The sequence below is a fragment of the Mirounga angustirostris genome, unplaced genomic scaffold (assembly GCF_029215605.1).
Source record: "Mirounga angustirostris isolate CCGP_5_RB_7025 unplaced genomic scaffold, mMirAng1.0.hap1 SCAF_4, whole genome shotgun sequence".
Lineage (NCBI taxonomy): Eukaryota > Metazoa > Chordata > Mammalia > Carnivora > Phocidae > Mirounga > Mirounga angustirostris.
The window spans coordinates 821,766-841,961 of record NW_026991712.1 but is presented as its reverse complement, the minus strand read 5'-3'; the positions used below and the strand labels follow the sequence as shown (position 1 = coordinate 841,961).

General features: G+C 62.9%; 1 protein-coding gene across 16 annotated transcripts in view; it reads right to left on the bottom strand.

Moving 5' to 3' along the window:
- PLEC (plectin) overlaps positions 1-20,196 on the bottom strand; it is a 56,224-nt gene that overhangs the window by 26,017 nt on the left and 10,011 nt on the right. For 2 of the 16 annotated variants that reach the window (XM_064587720.1, XM_064587721.1), the window contains exon 1: positions 8,106-8,796. The exons of 6 other annotated variants lie outside the window; for them this stretch is intronic. In XM_064587720.1, coding sequence (XP_064443790.1) covers positions 8,106-8,643 — 538 coding nt within the window. In that variant the 5' untranslated portion in view covers positions 8,644-8,796. Of the gene's footprint in view, positions 1-805; positions 1,006-2,411; positions 2,686-3,288; positions 3,450-4,910; positions 4,992-8,105; positions 8,797-20,196 lie in introns of those variants that run through there. 8 more of the 16 variants (XM_064587737.1, XM_064587738.1, XM_064587729.1 and 5 more) reach the window with 5 other exon arrangements.

Sequence of the window (20,196 nt, the reverse complement as noted above, 5' to 3'; positions counted from 1 at the left end):
GGGTGGGCAGCCCCAGCACCTGTTTCCCCGGAGACGCTCTCCTGCCTCAGAGCTCCTCCTCTCCCTCCACCTCCAAAGCCTTTTCCTCCCAGCCCCGCCTGCCTGCCCCTTGCCCCGTACAGGCTCCGTCCCCTGTCCGTCAGATTCAGACCCCAAAACCAACAGACAACCGTTCCCAGGCTGGTTCAGCCTGTGTGCCCTCAGCCAGGCATACTGGCCTCCACGAGTGCTGCCGACCTCAGCGGGCCCTCCCTCTCCGGCACTGGGGCTTCTGCACCTCTGCTTGACTCTGTACTGTCCAGAGCAACACATTTTCTGCCACCAGCCAGCGTCCCCTAGAGCCGCCCACGACCCTCTGAGGGTCCTCCTTTTACAGATGTGGAAACTAAGGCTGGGGGTCCCACAGCTAGCGAAGACGCTCCTGGGATGGGAAACCTACCGACGGCGGGTACCCGCTGGCCAAGGAGAGCTCCAAGGCGGCGGAAGGCCTGGAGCGCCGCCCTCTTTGCCTCCCTCCCTCCCTCCCTCCCTCCCCCGGCGTCCCGACTGCCAACTGCCTGGTGCCCAGGGCAGAAAGAAACCTTGGCCAAAGCCCGAGCCGGCCCCGCCCACCTTCCCATCCCCCTTCTCCAGATAAGGAACAAACGGGGCCAAGGGTACCTCGCCTCCTTCCTCCCCAGGTGTTTCCGGAGCAGAGCGGCGGGGGGGTGAAGGGGGCGGGGCTGCACCTGGGCCGGGCTCCTCCCCGGTCCCGGCCGTTCCCTCGGAGACGGTGCCCCCCGCCACCCCCTGCAGCCGCACCCACCTACGCAGCACAGCTGCCCGTGGAGGTAGCCCCTGCGGACCCGCTCACAGCCCCCGTCCAGCCAGCGCGGCCGTTCCAGCACGACCTCCTGCAGGGCGAAGGCGCCTCCCGCCCGCCCCGTGCCGGCCGCAGCCATGAGCCTGGGCGCCCTGGGGTCGCCCACAGAGGAGAAGGAAGGACGGCGCGCAGCCTCTGCTCCCCAGCCCACGCCGCGAGGCTGCCGGCAGCGGGCGCACCGCCCAGACCCGAAGAACCTGCCCCTGGCGGGGCGCCCCGCCCAGCGCGCGCCGGAAAGCCGCGCCCCTACTTGGAAGGAGAGGACCCCGCTGGGCCCGGGGGACTGGCGGCAGAGGGAGGCTGCCCGACAGAACAAAGGGGCATGGGAACTCGCGGGATGCCCAGGTTCCCGCGGAGGGGAGCCCCGGGGGACGCCTAGGCGCCGGGAAACTCCCCTAGACTGACGCCCACGGACTGACGTTCTCAGAGGCTGGCGGTTGGGAACGGCGCCGGGAGCAGAGGGCTGAGAACAGCCAAGAACAGAACCGAGGCATCAAAGCCCCGAGGGGCACTGCAGGGCAGGGAGAGGGACACCCCAAGATAGCAACGGAACAGGAGCCCCTTCCCCACGTGGGGACAGGGGACAAAGTGCGCCGAGGGAGGGAGGAAAGGTCAAATCTATGGGGGGGAGAAGGCCTGGTCCCATGCATTTTATTGAACGCCCCTGCAGCTGAGTCACCCGCTGCTCCCCAGTCCCCAAAGCCATGCCTAGAAGCCCCATCCTGACTCAGACCTCAGGTCCAGCGAGCCTGGCACCCAAACTGAGATTGGGCAGACCCTCCAGGGGCAGCTCTGGCCACCCTCATCGCAGGCGAGTCCCTGCACCCCAGGTGCACCCAGGCACAGACCGGAGCTCAACTCCAAATCCCTTAGGGTAGCCCCCTCAGGCCAGAAACCCAATCCCCAGGGCCCCACCCTGCTCCATTCACCGGACGAAGCAGGCCCCACCCCATCCTTGCTGGGCGGTCCACAGCGGCACCGGGCTAGCGCCCAGAGCGGGTGACTTTGAGCAGGAGGTGGGCAGAGTGCTGCCTGGCTGCCTGCCCTTTGGCAGTCCTGTGCCCCAGCTGAGGGCACTAAGGCCCAGCCCCACCTCAGTCCTGGGCAGGAGCCTCTCCAAGACCCGCCCCAGGGCACCAGCCCTGCACCAGCAGCGGTGGTTTCTGTGTTGACAGTCTCTGTCCTTGGCAGCAGGGGAGAGGCCTTCCTCCTGTACTGCTCGTGGCCCTGGTCTGGAGCCCCCGCCCCCAAACTCCTCTTCACCCACCTGCCCAAGCCAGGGCTCCAGGATGCAAGAGCCACTGAACCCTGGCCCCACCCCCAGGGAAACGGGTAGGGTTTTCAATGCAGAAGACACGGGGGGGAGAACTCTGCTCTCCCACTGTGGGCCGGTGCTTCGCTCCGGGACAGGAAGGGGAGGGGACAGGGAAATTCAGAAGTAGGAGGGGGCGGCCCCTCACCCCACCCCGCCTCCAGCCACCAGGCAGGGGCGGTGGCTGCTGGCCGCAGCCCGGGCTCGGCCCAGGTGGTAGCTGCCAGAGGCGCTTACCTTGCACATCCTGCACCCGCCAGCGCCCCCTGCGCCAGTGCCACACGGCGGCCAGGGTAACGACGTGGCCCACGACCACCAGTGAGGGAAACAGGCTGCCCGAGGGCTCCATGGCTCTGGGGCTGCACGGCTGTGGGCAGAGCGGGTGGAGCTGCCCTTCGGAACCGGCTGCGAGAGACCGGGGAGACCCCTCCCTTCCCTGCTTGGAAGACGGCGGGGGGGCGGGGGCTGCTCCTCGGGACCTGGGACCGCCCAGCCTGCAGGACCGCCCTGCCGCACCGTCTGCCCGGCGCCCCGGGGATGAGTCCCGGCCACGGCACCAACTGTGCTCCCGCCCACCTCCTGTCCCTCCTCCCTCCCGGCCACTCGGAGCTCCCCTCCCACCTCCCGTGGCGCCCAGCTCAGCTGTCCCTACAGAGCTAGCACGCTCAAGGTTAGCGGGAGCCTTAACCCCTGCTTACCCACGGCCACACCCGCCGGGAGGAGGGGCCTGTGGTGACGCGCAGCCCGGGCAGCCTCGGCAAAGCCCCCCCCATGCCTCCCCAGGAGGGGGACTGCAGTGTCCCAGCACCCCACTCTGCCTCCAAGAAGCCCTCTGGCGACGGCTGCCAGGTGCCCAGTGCGGGGGAGGGACTGCCAGCGCCCCAGCCCCCACTGGCCCCCCAGGCTTGCAGCTGACCCAACCACCCCCAACGACAAGCACCCCACAGAGCCCCAACACCCCCATGTGGGACAGCGAACGGGGTCGAAGGGAGGGCTGGGGCGATGGCCTGGGAGGGCAGGGTGTGTGCAGGGAAGTAAGGACAGAGCCTCCGGCCCACCGCCCCCCGGACCCCCTGTGGGCTCTCACAGAGCTTCCGAAGACTGCGCCACCTACCCGGCAGGATCTTCATTAGGGACAGCAGCGGAGCCCGGGGGCAGACAGGGAGTGGGAGCAGGCTCGGAGAGGGTCACAGAGCCTGCGGAGGTGGCCGCGAGCCCCGTGGAGGCGGCGGTGGCGGGAGGGCACGGCTGGCCGAGCCGCTGTGGGCAGCAGAGCCTGTGTCCATGGGGGAGGGGAGGGCTGGGCAGGGGGCGGGGGGGATATAAATATCTGAGGAGGGCAAGTGAGGCCCGTCACTTGTCCAGACTTAGAACATGACGTGCAGAGCGAGGGCACTGGGGCCCAGTCTGGCTGGGCGGCGCCACCGGACACTCACCCCCAGGCCCCTGCCCGTGATTCTAATAATAAGAAGCCACCTGGCGTCAGAGTCCACCTCGGAACCAGGCCCAGCACTGACACTGAAGCTGGGGGGCTCGTGCCTATGGGAGGAGAGGCAGCCCCGGCCCCGCCCAGCCCTGCCACTCAGGGTGCAGGAAGTAGTGGGGGCACACTCGGGGAAGGCCACAGGGCAGGGTGCTCAGCTCCCCTTCTCCCAGAGGACCCCACACAAGTCACTCAACACAACACCCGGCCCAGGAGAGACAGAGCAGCCTCCCCAAGGTCACACCACCAGCCAGACACCCGGGGTGCCCCAAACCGGGCTGAGCCGCAGGGACGCTTGCCAGCCCTCCAGCACAGGGCCATGCGTCCCTGCCCCAGGCTGCTCCTGATGCCTGCCCTGACCCCACCCCAGAGCCCCCACAGCCTCTGGTCTGCAGAAGGCCTGGGCCTGAGGTCCCTGTCAGCCTGCATGCCCAAGCCATCCTGGAGACCCAGAGCCCAGCGTGGCCGGTAAACAGGACATGGGGGGTCACCATGCTACCCTCTCCTCCCAGGGGCCCTCGGGCCCTGGCCAACAAAGAGTTAAGGCCCAGATGGAAGGATTTATATCCCACTTTGTAGCGTTTCCTGTGTGTGAAGCACCGTTCTATTTCAATCTCAGAGAACCCCACGAAGGAAGTCCTATCCTATTATTGTGTGGTACAGATGAGGAGCCTGAGGAAAGTGAGGGGCTTGCCCTTGGAACCCACGCAGCGTCCAGCACGTGCGGTCACCCTGCAGCAAAGCACAGCAGACCACGCTCGGCCTCTGACCGCTGGGCTACAGGCACCACGGTCCATTTGGGGAGCCCAGGAGCTATGAGGAGAAGGTCGGGGCCGGCCTGCAAGCCTCCCGCATCTCAGAAACTCATTTCTGAAGGAAAATGGCCTGCAGCCGCTGGCTCTCACGGGAGCCTCAGAGCAGCCTCAAGACTCCACAGCCAGCTAGAGAACTGGCTCCTGAAGGCCAGAGGGCCCTCCAGGGCAGTGGGTAGCCCCCCACCACCCACCTAGACAGGGCCTTTCACCTCCAGATGCCTCCATCCACCCCCACACCAGACACACTCCCCGGCAACTCTGAGAGGGAGACCAGCTCATTCCTGCATCTCTGCATTCTGATGTCCCAGGCAAGGCAGGCACCCCCAGCGGCCCCAGGGCCCCAGCCACAGGCTGCCCGGGAGATCCCAGTCCAGCCCAACTGGAGCCCACATGCCCACAGCGCCCCCCACACACACACACACTGGGGCTCTGCCCTACCTTGGCCCAGCTGAATCAGCTCCTCCATGCTGTACCTGTCCATGGCGGCTGAGCACGGGCCAAGCCATGGAGCAAGCAGGGAGGAAAGGCAGGGACGGCAGGAAGGAGGGAAGGGTGGGAGGCAGAGGGAGGGCTCACTCAGGCCCTGGCCTCCCCACCCAGCTCTGGGAGCTGTGACTCCTCCTCATGGCCACCCCTTAGTCAGTGAGCTGAGCAGGGCTGAAGCCAGCAGAGCCGAAGCCCGGTGGACCAACGGGTCCAACAGCCTAGGTGGTACAGTGGACAGGCCTGCCCGAAATCCCTGAGGCTCAGTGCAGCCCACGGGGCCCGCCAGTCTTTAATGCCTGCCCTGACCAGCCCCCACCACAACAACCCCCCCGCCCTGCCCTTCCCCCAACCCCCCTCAACACCCTCATTCCCCTAGCCCCCAGGGCCAGCCCCTCCCTCCACCTCAGACCCCACAACCGGCTCAGTCCCAGCCCCCGTGGTCTCTAGCCTGGGCAAATGCCATATCTGTGTCCCTGCCTCTGCCCTCCTCCATGCTTCTGCCCATGCAGCCGAACAGGACCCAGGAAAGGCAAATCTAATCCTGCCATACCTGCTCTAAAAGCCCGCCAGAGCTCTGCGGCTATCCCAGGGAACATGCACAGACCAGACACAAAGCTCGTGTTGTTGCAAAAACCTGTCCCACCACGTGGCGCTACACAGCCATGAAAAAGAGCAAGGCGGTTCTGTGTGCTGACCCCGGGTTCCCTCGGGACACGAGCGCCACACGGGAAAGTCAAGGTACACTGCGGGGTGGGCCACCCGCTGCGTGGAACGGCTCTGTGCACAGTGCTGGGAGCACTCAGGCGGTACCTTTCCTTTATGAGCATCTCGGGTCATCTGGAGTTCTGAGCTGGGCAAAGCATCACTATTGGAAACGTAGATGAGCTTCATATATAAAAGCCCATGGCCTCGGCTTCCCAGCCCCCATCCTCCCCTCGTCCCTCCCTCTACTGGGCTGCTCTTCGTGGAGCAGGTGCTCCTCAGCAGTCAGGCTCAGCTCAGAGCACCTCCTCAGAGGGGTCCTCCCTGATTGCCCCATTGCTCATCCCTCATCTCAGGCCATCCCCAGATGGCAGGGGCCTCCCTGGCCAGGGGCTTGTCTGGGTCTGGCCGGCATTCAGCTGACCAAGCCTCGGATGCCTTCCCACACAGATGAGCAGACCACCACGGTTCACAGGTGGGGACGGAGGTACAGCACGCACATCTGACTGCCTCCCAGCGTCCGTGGCTCCCTGACCAAGGCTGGATGGGCAGAGGTGACCCGCTGACCGAGTCCATTCTGGTCATCAGTGCACTTGGCCCCACATGCTCCTGCCCTCACCCTTCTAGCAGCAGACTGGAGAGGACAGAGCCGGGGAGGAAGGGGTCTCTCTGAGAAGTCGGTGATTCTAGGTGCAGCCCCAGAGATGAGGATGTGCCCGCGCCACAGCCAGCACCCAGCATGCCCTAGGTGCCCCCCGGTAAGGGTGGCCCTTGGGTCCTGCGCTCAGCCCTTGGGAAGCCCACACCCGCAGGCCTGACTCAGCCCGGAGCTGGAGTTCATTTCCTGTTGGAAACTCTGAGCTGCCGCCTGTGGCTGCCGCTGGGAGGGAACACTGAGTCACCTCCATCAGGGCTGGGGGTGCCCTCCGCTCTGCCCACTGCAGCCACACCCAGTCCCCCATCCTGGCCCCACTACTATGTGCCCGCCCAGCCGCCCAGCCTGGCCACAGACAAGGAAGGAAGGAGAGAAAAGGAAAGAGGAGCTCACGCTCACCACACCCGTGACTCAAGAGAGGGAGCGGGCTGGAGCCCCGGTGGCAAGGGTCGAAGGCCTCGGGGCTGGAACTTGGCCATCGGATGCTAGTCAGTGCTGACCAACACCCGGCCGAGCACTCACCGTCCCCTTGTGGGAGACACTGTCACCCCATCGACAGGAGTTTGAAGAGGCCATGCAACTTGTCCACGGCCACGGGGAGAGCCCAGAGACTATTCCTCTGGCCCACCACCTCACTGATCCTCCCAGATCCCATGGCACAGCCCTAGTGGGTCCAACCCAGACCACACAGGAACTTGAACAGGGGCCCCTATTCACCTGGCAGACTCTTTCCCACCCTGCCGGCCTCACGGCAGGCCCCCTTCCCAGACCCTTAGAGACCAGGTTCCTCCCCAGGTGACAAGACACAAAGATGGGAACAGCAGCCAAGCTCGACCTCTGCTGGGGCACCAGGGCCACCCCAAGTCAGCACCAAGACCAGTGAGCTCTGAAAGCACACGTGTGAGCCTCAAGCTATATGGGACATGAGTCACCTGCCCACCTGAGTCCTGCCAGCGCAGCTGCTTAGGGACAGAGGGATGCCACAGAGGAAGGACACTGCGAAGGGTCACCTGGCAATCCCTGGGACCACAGGACCTGTTCCACAACTCTGGGACCCACCTTCCACCATCTGCGCAGACCCAGGCCTGGGCCCAGTGCCCACCACACCCTGGCCTCTGGTCTGCTGGCAACGCTCCTGCCTGGGGTCTGCTCTTCTCCCCCCAACCCAGGGCTGCCCCCGGGGCCATCACCAACCCCACGCCGGCCACGCTCCCAGTCACAATACCACATCAGAACACCATATGAGCCCCAAAACCATGGGGGTAGATGTCACCGCACTGGACAGACCCGAGGCTCGGCAAGGTCAGGCAGTCTGCCTGGGCCACACTCCTAGAGAGCGGTACACCCGCCCCCACCCCGTCCCATTCTGGCTCCTCCCCTGCACACTGCCGCCTCACGCAGAGAGGGCCTAGGGGCAGCCAGGCCACAGGGACACACCGAGAAGGCCCAGGCCAAAGGCAGTGCCGGGAGAGCGACTAGCTGGTGTGGGGCAGGGCTGTTCTCACAGCTGGTCCTGCCAGTCCAGGCGCCGCAAGCCCCACCCCTAGCCCCAGGGGGAGCCTGGGGATGGCCTGGCAGCGGCCCATGGGCTCCTCCTCGGCCTACCCAGCCCAAGGTCCTCAAGCCAGGAGGAGGAGCCACGTGGGTCCACCAGCAGGGCAGCCGACACCCTCAGGCAGACAGAGCACCACCTGCCGGTGTGAGCGACGTTCCCACGACCCCAGCCCACCAGGCCTGGGCCCAGGCACCCCATTCCCATCCCCAATGGCTGGGGCCAGGATGCAGCTGACCTGTGGCTGGGGCCGGCTCCGGGCCAGGCCTCACCAGGTTCCCTGGGGCGGTGGCGGGCACCACAGGGGGCTCGGCTGCCCCCTCCTCAGGCTCCTTCCGACGGTAGACCCGCCGCTCCTCACGGGCAGGGTCTTCGGCTGGCAGCGACCCCCACTTTGGCGGGCAGCCCAGGGGGCCCTGCACAGACTGCACATGGGGGGTGCGCCGCGCGGGCATCACCATGGCGACAGGGCGGCGCACGCGCTGCAGAGAGGCGGGCACGATCTCCGGCGGCAGGTGCAGGTACTGGCGCAGGTGGGCAATGCCCTCATTGGTGAGGTACCAGTAAAAGTGGCGCCAGGCGAAGGTCTCTCGCACCAGGCCCCGGGCCCGCAGGGAGGCCATGGCGCGCATGACCTGCAGGTTGCTGACGCCAGCGACGTGAGGGTGCAGGCTGCGGGGCCGCCGGTCCTTCTTTGCCACCATCACGCCTTCACGGAAGAGCACCTCATAAATGGCCCGCAGCTGGTCCAGCGGCATGAGCATACCCGCCACCATGGCTGCCAGAGCCCGAGAGGCGCGGGGACGGGCGGGGCACGGGGCGAGACACGGGCGGGCAGGCCACCACACTGAGCTCCAGGGCACGGGGGCCGGGGCTTGGGGCTCTTGCGCCTGGCTCCCTGGCTCAGTGAGTCTCCGGCTAGCACTGCCGCCTGCCCGCCGGCTGCGCGAGCCTCCCGCCGGCCCGCCCTCCCTCCGGGACGCCCAGGCCGGCCCCCTCTGACTCAGCAGCACGGGCGGCCCCTCCCACCCACAGCCGCCGGGGGCCCTCGCAGAGTGGGGGGCACCTTGCCGCGGCAGCCACCCCAACAGCCCCCGTCCCTTCCCAGGCCCCACAGCTCTGACGTCAGAAATTACATCAGTTTCTAAACACTTCCTTCACGGTTCCTAAGTGGAGGCGGAGGGAGTCCGGTGGCAGCCATGGAGCAAGAATCTGAAGAGGTGGCAGCGTGGATCGAAGGGAAGCAAGGAGCAGAGAGGACAGGAGGGGTCCTCAGGCTGGGGACCCAACCCAGGGTTGTGGTCTCAGGGTTTTGTGGAATTATAAGGATCTGAAAGCGGGGGCTGGGCTGTCTGGGCCTGGGGGGGTACTTGAGGTCTGAGGGGAGAGCTGCGGTGTGGGGAGGGGGGCAGAATCTGGGCGGGAAGTGGGGTCTTGGGGAGCAGAGGCCTGAGGGGGATGGTAGTAGAGCTGCGGCAAAACATGGACAGGCAGGCGTGGGACGCCACTGGCTGCTGTCCCCAAACAGGCAAAGGGACAGAGCCCCCACCTCCACATGCCAGGCCCAGGACCGCAGCCGCCCCATTTAACACTTCCCTTGCCCACCCAGATCAAGGGGGACGCAGGAACACAGAGTCTGCTGGGACCCCAAAACACTCTGAGCAGGGAACAGAGTAGAGGGCTCTGGGCAGGCCTTCGTCCCCCCCAACCCCCAGGCCAGCTGTTGGAAGCCAGAAACTCTCAGCTGCCGCAGAAAATCGGTCACCAAGTCCCGGCCACCCCAGGCAGGCCTGGTGTCCCGACTGCCGCAGACACCCTGCCCTGGGTGGCCGGAGTGTCCGCCTGTGGACAAGCCGGGCAGATGCAGGGGAGAGGAGCAGCACATCAGAAGAGGGTCAGGGGCCCAAGTGAAAGGGGGACCAGCAGCGGGGTCCGCAAGCGGCTGCGGGTTCCACGTGAGGGCCCTGGGGCCTGGCAGGGCCACACCCATCAGTCACTTCCAGGCTCCCACCGCCGAGGCTCTAAGCATGGACATCCTGTGCCTCCCCCTATCGCACCCCATACTCCACCGACCCGCACCCAGATCCGCGCTCCCCCCCTTCGCCCATGCCGACACACCCATTCCCACCAAGCGCAGCTAGCCCGGGAACTGAGTATAAATAGGGCAAATAGGGCGGGGGTGGGGGATCCCGAGGTGGGAGGCGCCCGCGGGCAGGCGGCCAACTGGCAGCGGGTGGGGGCGGGTTTATGGGGCCGTTGCCATGGCACCGCAGAGCCGGCTCCAAACAGCGCCCCCAACACACACACACTCACGCCGTCGTACACGCGCGCGCGCGCACACAAACTCATTAGACACACACACGCGTGCGCCAGGGCGGGCGGACACTGGCGGACACTGGCGGACGCGGCGGTGGAAACTGAAGGTACAGCCAACTGTCCCCACGGCCCCGCCCGCCAGCTCCCTGCCGCGCCCTCCCTCCGCCCCCCGCCAGTCCCCGGCAGCCTGGCGGGCAGGAAGCGGGCCAGCCCGCTAGGAGACCGGCTCCGGGAGGACGCGCCGCTAGCGCGGGAGTGGACAGCGTCCACGCCCCTTGAGCCCAGTAGCGCCTGCGGACCCTCCCCGCCACCCGGGCTGTGGCTTCGGGAACCAGCACCAGCTGTGGTTCAGGACAGCACTCAGACAGTGGCCGGGCCCAGCCCTGTGTCCAGAGAACGCCCACTCTCCCTGCCTCAGCCCTCCCCCACAGGCCTCCTGCGCTCCCCCTGCCCACCCTACAGCCCCTCACTCACCTCCTGCTCTCCCTCCATGCCTACCCCATTCATCCAGGCCATCTTTCTGGCATGATTTCCCGACCTACTGCCCCCAAATCCCCAAGCCGCCCCCCAAACCAACCGATGCCCCCCTCCCAAAATGATTCCAAGCCACCCCCAAGCTCTCCCAAACACTTGGACCTAAGGTCTCTTCTCCTGCACAGACCTGCACTAGCGATGGCAGCAACGCGGGGAACCGCAGAAAGGGGGCGGGGCATGGTAGGGAATCCCCCCACCCCCACCAGCCCAGGCGCCCTCAGTGGATGAGGGGAGGGGCAGGTAGGAGCCCGGAGCAAGCTGTTCCTGGCAGCTTCGTCTGCTCCTGCACACCTCCCCCTGTCCCTCTCTGCGCCAGGGTGGGGGCGCCCCCGCCCCAAAGTCCCAGGGCTGGAAGGATGCCCTTCTCTGCCCCGCCCCCACCCTGCAGAACCGCAGCCGAAGTCGCTGATTCGGCACCGGGAGGGCCAGGGTGGGCGGGCCGGTTGGGGGGGGGCGCAGGGCGGCCTCCTCCCCTCATACTCCAGGGCCCTCCCGGGCCCTCCAGGTTTCCAGGGCAACCAGTCGGAGCCCTCGGGCAGCCCCCAGCCCCCCCACCCCAGAACAAAGAGCCGCAGTGTGGACTTGCCCGGGGCCAGCCCGCCTGGCGCCTCCCCACAGTGATACCCACTGCCCTGGCCGGTCCCTTCGGGCGCCGAGCTGCGGGGCTGCAAAGCGGCAGGGAGGCTGGCAGGGCCGCAGGCGGGGCGGGGGCTCCGCAGAGGCCGGGAGGAAAAGGGGCGGACCCGCCGCAAAAGCCAGCTCTCACCTCCGACCCGCCTCCGCCGCTGCAGCAGCCCGCCCCGCCCCCCGACACTCACTGCAGGGCTGCAAGGCTGCAAGGCTGCAGGGCTGCGGCAAGAGTAGCCCCCGGCCAGCCCAGGGCAGCCCCCGGCCAGGTGGAGACCTGGCGGTGCATGGGCCTGGGGTCTCCCGCGGCTCCAGCTCCCCATCCCCAAGGCTACTCCCGGGACGGCAGACCTTGACCGCAGCCCTCCGCAGGGCTGGACCCAGATAGAGGTCACTGCCAGGTCCTCGCACCCTGGCTTGGGCCCCGTCCCCGGCCCGCACCTTTGAGGGAGCTGATCTCCTGCTGGATAGCTCGCGAAGGGTCCATGTCTCCACCGGGACTGAGGGCGGCGGCGCCGCCACGCAGAGTCCAGGCCCGCAACTCACTGCGCGGGCCAGAGCCGCAGCCTGGGGGAGGAGTCGGGAGGCCTGGGGCGGGGCTTGCCGGCTCGGGGCGGGGCTTGGGCTGACCAATGCGCAAGGCAAGGCCGCCGAGGCGCGAGCTCCCACCGCGCCCCGCCCCCACCCTCCAGCCTCCACCTCGTGACGCTGGACCCCGCGAACTCCAGCTAGACTGCCGGATCCAGGTGCGCTCCGACGGCCCACAGTCCCTGGGCCTTGGCCTCTGCCACCCTCAGAGTGACCTCGGGTCGTTCGTGCACGTGGCTTCCCGGACCTCGAAGCCACGGCCACTCGCTCCTTGCAGTAGGTACCCACTGGTCTGCGCCACCTGGCGACCTCCTCAGCCAGCACCCTGGTTGTGGAGGGTAGGCGGATCCCACCAGGGCAAGGGCGGGAGGCCTGCTCGCAGTGGTACCCCGGTGCCCTGGACCTGCCCCTTGATCACCACTACTCAGGTCCCCACCTCCCCTGCCCCAGCGGTTCTGCCCCTGCCCACACTCCACCCTCTTCCCTGGGTGGCCGGCCGCTCCTCTGGGCCACCTCACCCACTCCTATGACTCAAGACGCTCTCCGTACTCTGACTCCTAGGATGTCATGTCCCGCAGGACTCCAAACTGCACCCCAGCCTCAGCCGCTCCCACTCAGCAAATTCCAGTCATGCTTGTCTTGGGATGCTTTTATCTTCCCAGCTCAGTGGGTACATCTCTACCCACGACGCAGTGGTGCAGGCCACCCCTCTTCGTGGCCAACCCCACGGGCCCTGGCAGCTCCACCTTCCAGTTTGCCCACTCATCAGCATCTCCACCAACTGCTACCTCCGGTGCAGGCCCCAGCACATCGCCTTGCAGGGTCCCCACCAGCAGCTCGAATGCTGAGCGCTCAGTCTCCTGACCGTCACCACCTGCCCCTGGGGCGAATGTTGGCACTGGCGGGGTGGGCACAGGGTGCGGCCCGTCTCACTCACTGCACCACGGGAAGCCATCAGTTACTGCAGGAGCCTTGCTCACACCTAGCGTGTCCACCCCAGGACTGCGCCCTGCCTTTCCACCCTGGCCCTCTGTGCTGGGCTGTGGGGGGGAGAGACAGCCTCCACAAGATGTGGCCAGCCTGCCTCAGTCTCCTTCCAGGCCAGGCCACCCACCCTTACAGCCTGCACACCCACTTTAGGGGTCAACCATTCAGAGGAGTGTCCCTTACCTGGTCCCCGCCAGCTGGGCTGCCCACCTGTAAGTGGTCATTGCAGCCACGGCAACCGGGGCCGCTCTCAGCAAAGTGGCAGCAGCTGGAAGGCCCGGTGAGGCGGTGTTCTTAGCCTGCCCTGCCGAATCTGCCCCCAAAAGCAGCCACGTGGTGTGGCCTCAGAAGTGGGCAGCAGCCACGCGGACCCTGACAAGGCTCCACGGGACACGCTGAGCCCTTTCCTTGGTCCCTTATCAGAGCAGGCTTCCCAGAGGAAGGGGCAGTGACATGGGGACCAAAGGACAGGCTGCAGCTAGCAAGCAAAGGAAGATGACCACCCGTGCAAAGGCCCAGAGGTAAGAGAGGAGAGTCCGGCCAGCCCCAGAGAATGTGAAGACCACTGAAGCAGGCGAGGAGGGACTTCACTGGGGGTTCACCAAGCTAGGGAGGTCCCTCAAAATACCTTGGACAAAAGCCTGGAAGCAGGAGATATGGACAGTGAGGAGGAAAGGAAGCGGGTTCTCCAGATCCAGTGCGTGAGACTGAAGGCTCCGGCCCACCCTACATCCTCAGCTTTTACCGGCCTCACTGCCCACGAGGCCTCATATGCAGGTCCTTAGGAGGGCAGATGGTCTGACCCGGCAGCATGGCTCTCTCATGCCTGCTAGAGCCTTATCAGGTCACCCAGGCCAGGGACTCAGACCTTGGATGATGCCAAACCATCTTGAAGCTTTCTGCAAATTCCAGGAGCCAGCTCATGCCCTCAGCGTCCCTGGAACCTGAGCTTAGCCTTAGCACCACAACCAGGCCCTCCCTCCTTCCCAGACCCTCTGAGACAAAGCCCTCCTCACAAGTCCCGTGAGACCCTGGTAGGCTTGGCTATGGGCCACCCCCAAGGAGGGGTCCCTGCCCCTGTCCCCACACACCCTCATCTGTCATTCAGAAAGTCCCACTGCCCCCAAGACCCTACCTGCCCTCAGCATGGCACTCCTCCCGATGGTCCCCCCCCCCCCGAGCTTCAAAGCCGTCCCCCACCCCCATGGCAGCCTGCGCTGCTGGGGCTCCCAGCAGGTGACCCAGGTGGTCTCATGCAGGGGGCATGTGTAACAGCTGTAGCTGTGTGAGCAGACACCTTCCACCTAGGTGGGCAATCACCCAGGGAAGACCTGACCCGGTGCGACCCAAAGACTGAGCCCGCAGTGGGAGCACGGGGGCCATCTCGCCCCACAGCCACAGCCCAGGGTGCCCCTCCACCTTGGGAAGCTGCTGGGCTGGGGCAGGAGGAGAACCTTCTGCCTGGGAGGCCACCCCTTGCTGGATGATGACGGCAGGAACTCGGCCCGACCAGCCACTCTGGGCGGCTCCTGGGAGGTCTAGGCTCACTACGCCGGCAGGTCGGGCACCTGCCAGGGCTCCTGCGGATCCTGGGCAAGGCCTGGGCGGCACCGAGGTCACCTCTTCAGGCCCCATCCAGCTGTCTCCATGCAGCCCCCTTCAAGAATAGCCCTGTTACCAAGCACCTGCCAGAGGCTTTGGTGGGGGATCCTGGGTCTGGGCCCCACATCCCGTGCTCCGTCATTCTGCCCCCAAATATCTTTCAAACCCATCCTCATCTGCACACCCACCGCTGCGCCACTTCCCTTCTCAGCAGGCTGGTCCTGGCAGCCCCCAGAACATGGCCATGCACACACCAGGTCCCACCACAGCCCTGCTGGCACCTCCCGCCCTGGGCTGCCCTGCCCCCTGCAGCATAGTGGACCCTGTCTCCGGGCCAGTGGAGTGTCCCACCACACACACCCCTCTGCCAGTCCCTCCCAGCAGGGACACTCAGCTGGATGGCCCCGGCGGCTGCCTCAGCATCGCCAAACCCCAGACCTGGACACGCGGGCCTGGCCGTGGGGCAAAAAGGGAATGATCTCTCATGGTGCCAGGAGGAGGTACTCCCAGGACCTCTGTTAATATAGTTTTGCCTCATTAATAGATTAAAGAAGAAAACCTGTATATGGATCTCAAAAATGCTGACAACTCATTTGATAAAACCCAGAAGCAGTTCTGATTTTTTTTTAAAAAGTGGCCCAGTAAACCAGGAAAGGTGCACACTGTTTACAAAAGACCAGGCAGGCTCGTCGGGGCTGTCCTCCCAGGCCCCCTCCTGGTCCCACAGGACATTATACAGTGGGACAGGGAGTGTTGCAAGGAGCAAGCCAACGCGCCACGCTGCAGGGCCCTCGGGGCAGTGGTTAGGGACACCTCCTAAACCCACTGTCTCCCCCTCGGCTTCCGTGAGGTTGGTCCAGGGCAACCTGGACCCTGTGAGGGCAAAGGAGGCCCTGCAGGAGAAGCCCAGGACAGAGAGCGCTCACACGTGCTGCCATTTCCTCCTCTCAGCACCAAGACAGACTCCGCGGACCACCTATCAGAACCCATGAAAGAGCTCGCTAAAGCGGCTGGCTTGAGCCAAACCTCTAAAAGACCCAAGGGGTTTCTTATAGGCCAGCAATAAGGACTAGAAAAACATAAGGGGAGGGACGCCTGGGTGGCTCAGTCGGTGAAGCGTCTGCCTTCGGCTCAGGTCACGGTCCCAGGGTTCTGGGATCGAGTCCCACATCGGGCTCCCTGCTCGGCGGGAAGCCTGCTTCTCCCTCTGCCTCTGCCTGCTGCTCACCCTGCTTGTGCTTTCTCTCTCTCTCCTTAATAAATAAAATCTTTAAAAAAAAAAAAAAAAAGGAAAGAAAGAAAAACATAAGGGGAAAAAAACCCTTCATTTGCAATGGTAGATATAGATAAATAAAAATCCGTCAGAACTCGAGGGCAGAAAGCCCCCCATGCATAAAGAAAGACCGGGGGACTCATGCTCCCCAGTGCAGAGGTCCAACGCCCCCCAAGCTAAGCCCTGCAATTCTGATTGGCCCTCCCACTGACCCCATTGGGCTCCTCTGTTAACACGGCCTCACGTACTCACGTATATGATGTTCTAGACCAGCAAGGTTCTATCGGCCATTTGAACGGTAACATGGGCGCTGGGCAGGTGTTGGGAGTGAGGCGCAACTGCGATACCTAGCAAACACCTCAGAGACTCTAAATATCGTGTTTGAATGGGACACATCCCCCCGACTCAAACACGGAACGCTGGCTGGAAAGGCTCCTTCCCACCCACACGGTGTGGGAGTCGCTGGGGCTGGCTTCCTGTTGATTCCTCTGCAACTTCTTTATGGAAAATCAAGCAAATACAAACACGATTCTTGCTTTTCCTCCTTTTGACGCAAAAAGTGACACCTCACACGCACCATCCGACCCTTGCTTTGCCATCAGCCCCCAGCACAGAGACGTCCCCCGGCTGCTGGCGGAGCCCTCGGCTCTCCCCCAGGAGCCCTGTCGCCACAAGGACCCCCAGGAGCGTGGTCCCCTTGGGCGCCCATCTGATAGGCACCGTCACTGGCCTGGTTCCCACAGCTTCCCCAACACAATCCAGAAATCCAAGTGTTGGGATTTTTGCCAATCTGATACATAAAAAATGGTATCTTGGTGTAGATAAGGCTTACGTTTTACACACGATTTGATCCAGAAATTCTATTTCGAACAGTAGTCATAGATACACCCAACCATCCAGCTACAAAACTGCTCCTTGCAGCTGCTCTAATATCAAATAAATAAGTAAATAACCTTAATGTTGTATGAGAGCAGATTAGTTTAAACACAATATGGTTGGTGCCTGATTGTCTCAGTCAGTAGAGAGAGCAACTCTTGATCTCAGGGATGTGAGTTCGAGCCCCACATTGGGGGTAGACTTCACTTAATAAAAAAAAATTTTTTTACATATGATATAGTTACGCTACAAAGGAATATGATATTATGTTACATTGTAAGTAAATGTTATAGAAAGATGTCCATGTTGTAATATTAAGTAAAAAGAAGTTACATGTGTCTAAAATACTCTATAATGTCAAATTATAAAATTATAAATAAATTGTACTACCAAATACTATGCACATTTTTTAAAACCAATGAGACAGAAAAGAACAGAGCCACAGAGGAGAAGCCATGTGAAGACAGGGGATGCAGCCACAAACCAGGGAACGCCAATAGCCACCAGAAGCTAGAAGAGATGAGGGAGGTTCTCTTCTAGAGCCTTCCCAGAAAGCATGGCCCTGCCAGCACCTCGATTTTGGACTTCTGGCCTCCAGAGCGGAGAGAGTGCATCTCTGTGTGTTAGACCACCTGTGTGTGGCAAGTGTTACGGCAGACGCAGGACACTAGTCAACCTTTTGTTCCTGGGGTGGGTGATCAATGCCTGAGCATGTGCTGTGGCCCCGGAACTGGGCCGTGGACAGAGGCTGGGGGACTCCAAGGAGCATGGCAGAAAAAGCTTGGACTGCCATGGACAGACTGTTGGCAGAAACATGGATGCTAAGCGTGTTGCTGGTAAGGATTCAGAAGGAAGTGAGGAACACATTCCTGGAAATCAGAGGAAAGGCGATCCTTATCAAATAGTGGCAAAAAACATGGCTGAACCATGTTCCGCTGTTGGGTGGAAAGCAGAACTTGTGAGCGATCTTTAGCTGTGGAGATTTCAGGTGAAGTGTGGGAGGCGTGACCTGCCTTCCTCTTGCCGCTCACAGGAAAGTTCAGGAGGACAGACGTCCGTCGAGGAAGGGATGGTTAGCACTGGGGACCCAGGAGAGTCACGACCTGTTCAGATCTCAGAATATGCTAATGTTGGGAAAGCATGCCCTGGAGAGACAGCCAAGGGTGACTGGACAGCCTTCTGCTGAGGAGATTAGCTGTCTGGCCCATAGGTCCACTCAGCCGTCTCAGCAGGAGCTAGGAATGGAGTGGGGTCATCCAGAAAAGATCTGGGAGACCCTCTTGTCTAAGGACATGGGTCCCTGTGACCAACACGGGAGACCCACGAGGTGTATGCGAACGTCATACCCACAGAGACACCACCAGCTTGGAGGACGGGACAGAGACAGGACACAACGAGGAAAGGCAGTTAGGATTCTGGGATTCTTCAGGCAGGAAAAGGGCTGACAGCGCTACTCAGCTTCAATCCTGTGCTGCCCTTCAAGGAAAAGGAGACAGGACTCCACGAGCAGAGCCTTGGGCCCAGAGCGGGAGCCAGAGAGCAGAGCATCCAGCCACAGAAGAGGAAGGAATTTGCCCTGCAGGTTTCAAACTGGCTCGGACTGTGAGCCCGTGCTCACTTTCTATTTCCCCCTTTTGCAATGAGGATGTCTACTCTGCCTGCCCCACCATTGTATTCCGGAAGCCTAAGACTAGCTTACTAGATTCACAAGTCCACCGGCAGACAGGAATTCTGTCCCCGGGTGGACCATATCCAGAGCCTCTCCTAGTCCAGACTGAGACACTTTGGACAAGACGTGGGGCTTTTGAGCTGCTGAAATTTAAGTGAGGTTTTGAACTTGAGTCGATGCTGTAATGGGCTGATGCTCTGGGGGATGGTGAGAAGGGGTGAATGTATTCTGCATGTGACACACATGAATTTTAGGGGGCCAGAGGGCACACAACAGTGGCTTGAATGGTGGTCCCCAAAATACATGTCCACCTCCAAATCCCTAGAGCCCACGAATGTTATCTTATTTGGAAAAAGGGTCTTTGCAGTTATAATTAAGAGTCTTCAGAAAAGATCATCCTGGATTACTCGGGGAGGCCCTAAATCCAGTGACAAGGATCCTTACAAGAGAAAGGAGAAGACACAGGGAGAAGGCCGTGTTGAAGACAGAGCTGCAGTCACACCCAGGGAAGGCTGACGGCCCCCGGGAGCTGGGACAGGTAGGAGCAGCCCTACAGCCTCTGAGGGAGTGTGGCCCTGCTGACACCTTGATTTTGGACTTCTGGCCTCCAAAACAGTGAGAGAGTAAAGTTCTGTTGTTTCAGGCCACCAGGCCGAGGCAACTTGTTATAGCTGCTGCAGGAACCTAGGAGAAGGGCGTTCTTGGGGGCTAGCTGTACTCCACGGCCAGGCATGAGTTGTCGTAGTAATAACCACAGTGAAGCTCCGTCATGTCCCTCAAGGCTAACTCTGGTCCTATAAGCTTTCCCGAAGCCATCCACTTAACAAGAAAGGAGAAAAAAGGATACGTTTCAAAAGTTCAAAATACACATTCATTTGAAAAACAAAAACAAAGAACAGAATAAAGACTCTAAGAGCCCCACACGACAGACACCTGCTGTGGACACTTCTCTCGGGCTTCCTACCGGCGGCCTCACACCTGCCCCCTGCGGGGCCATACTTCCAGCCCTGCACCATGTGCGCCAACGGGCGTCCTAGAGGGCCGACGCCCCCCCCCCCCCCCCCGCTGTCCCAGGCACCAGCGCCCCCACCAGCCCGCACGACCCAGACTCCAGACCAGCTACACCAGACGTCCTTCTAGGGCATTCATTTCCTGCAGAATTGGTCCCTGCCAAGAGCCGACCACCCAGCTGGGACAACTCTGCAGCTAAAGCAGGCCCCAAGCTCCCCCAGAGGAGAGGGCCAGCCCTACAGGCTCCTGTCCCACGTCTTCTGAGTGGGCACCTTCTTCCCATCACCTGAGAATGAGTTCCGGACCTCCCCTCCACCCGGTCCACCAGCAACCTGGGCCCCCACCAGATAACCCAGTGCCTGCCCCTCTTGGGTCCCCAGCCTCACCACCCACAACCCCACCAAACACCCACCACACTGGCTGCCCCGCCCCCGTGTCTCCCTGTCCATGGTGGGCCTACAACTGGCCCCCACTTGCATCAATGCTCTCCAGCCTCCTTGAATCCCTTCTGAAGGCACCCAGATCCTGCCCCCTACTGCTAGCTCCCCTCAGGCTTTATGGGGAAACCGAGGCTGGGGGCACCATCACCCACACCTTCCCACACCCTAAGGCCTGACGGCCCCAAGCCCTGCTCATTCCACAACACCCTCAGTGGCAAGGGGTGATCACATTCAGCCCCCAACATGGGCAGATGGGTAAAGGAGAGAGATCACCCAGCACTCAGCAATGCCCATACCCTCGATGGCCACGGATGCCCTCTGGGCCAAGGCCTTCCTGCCCCAGGGACCTTGGCCAGTGTTCTGCCTGCGTGCCACCGCTCTGTCCTGGAAGGTGTCCTCCCTCCCA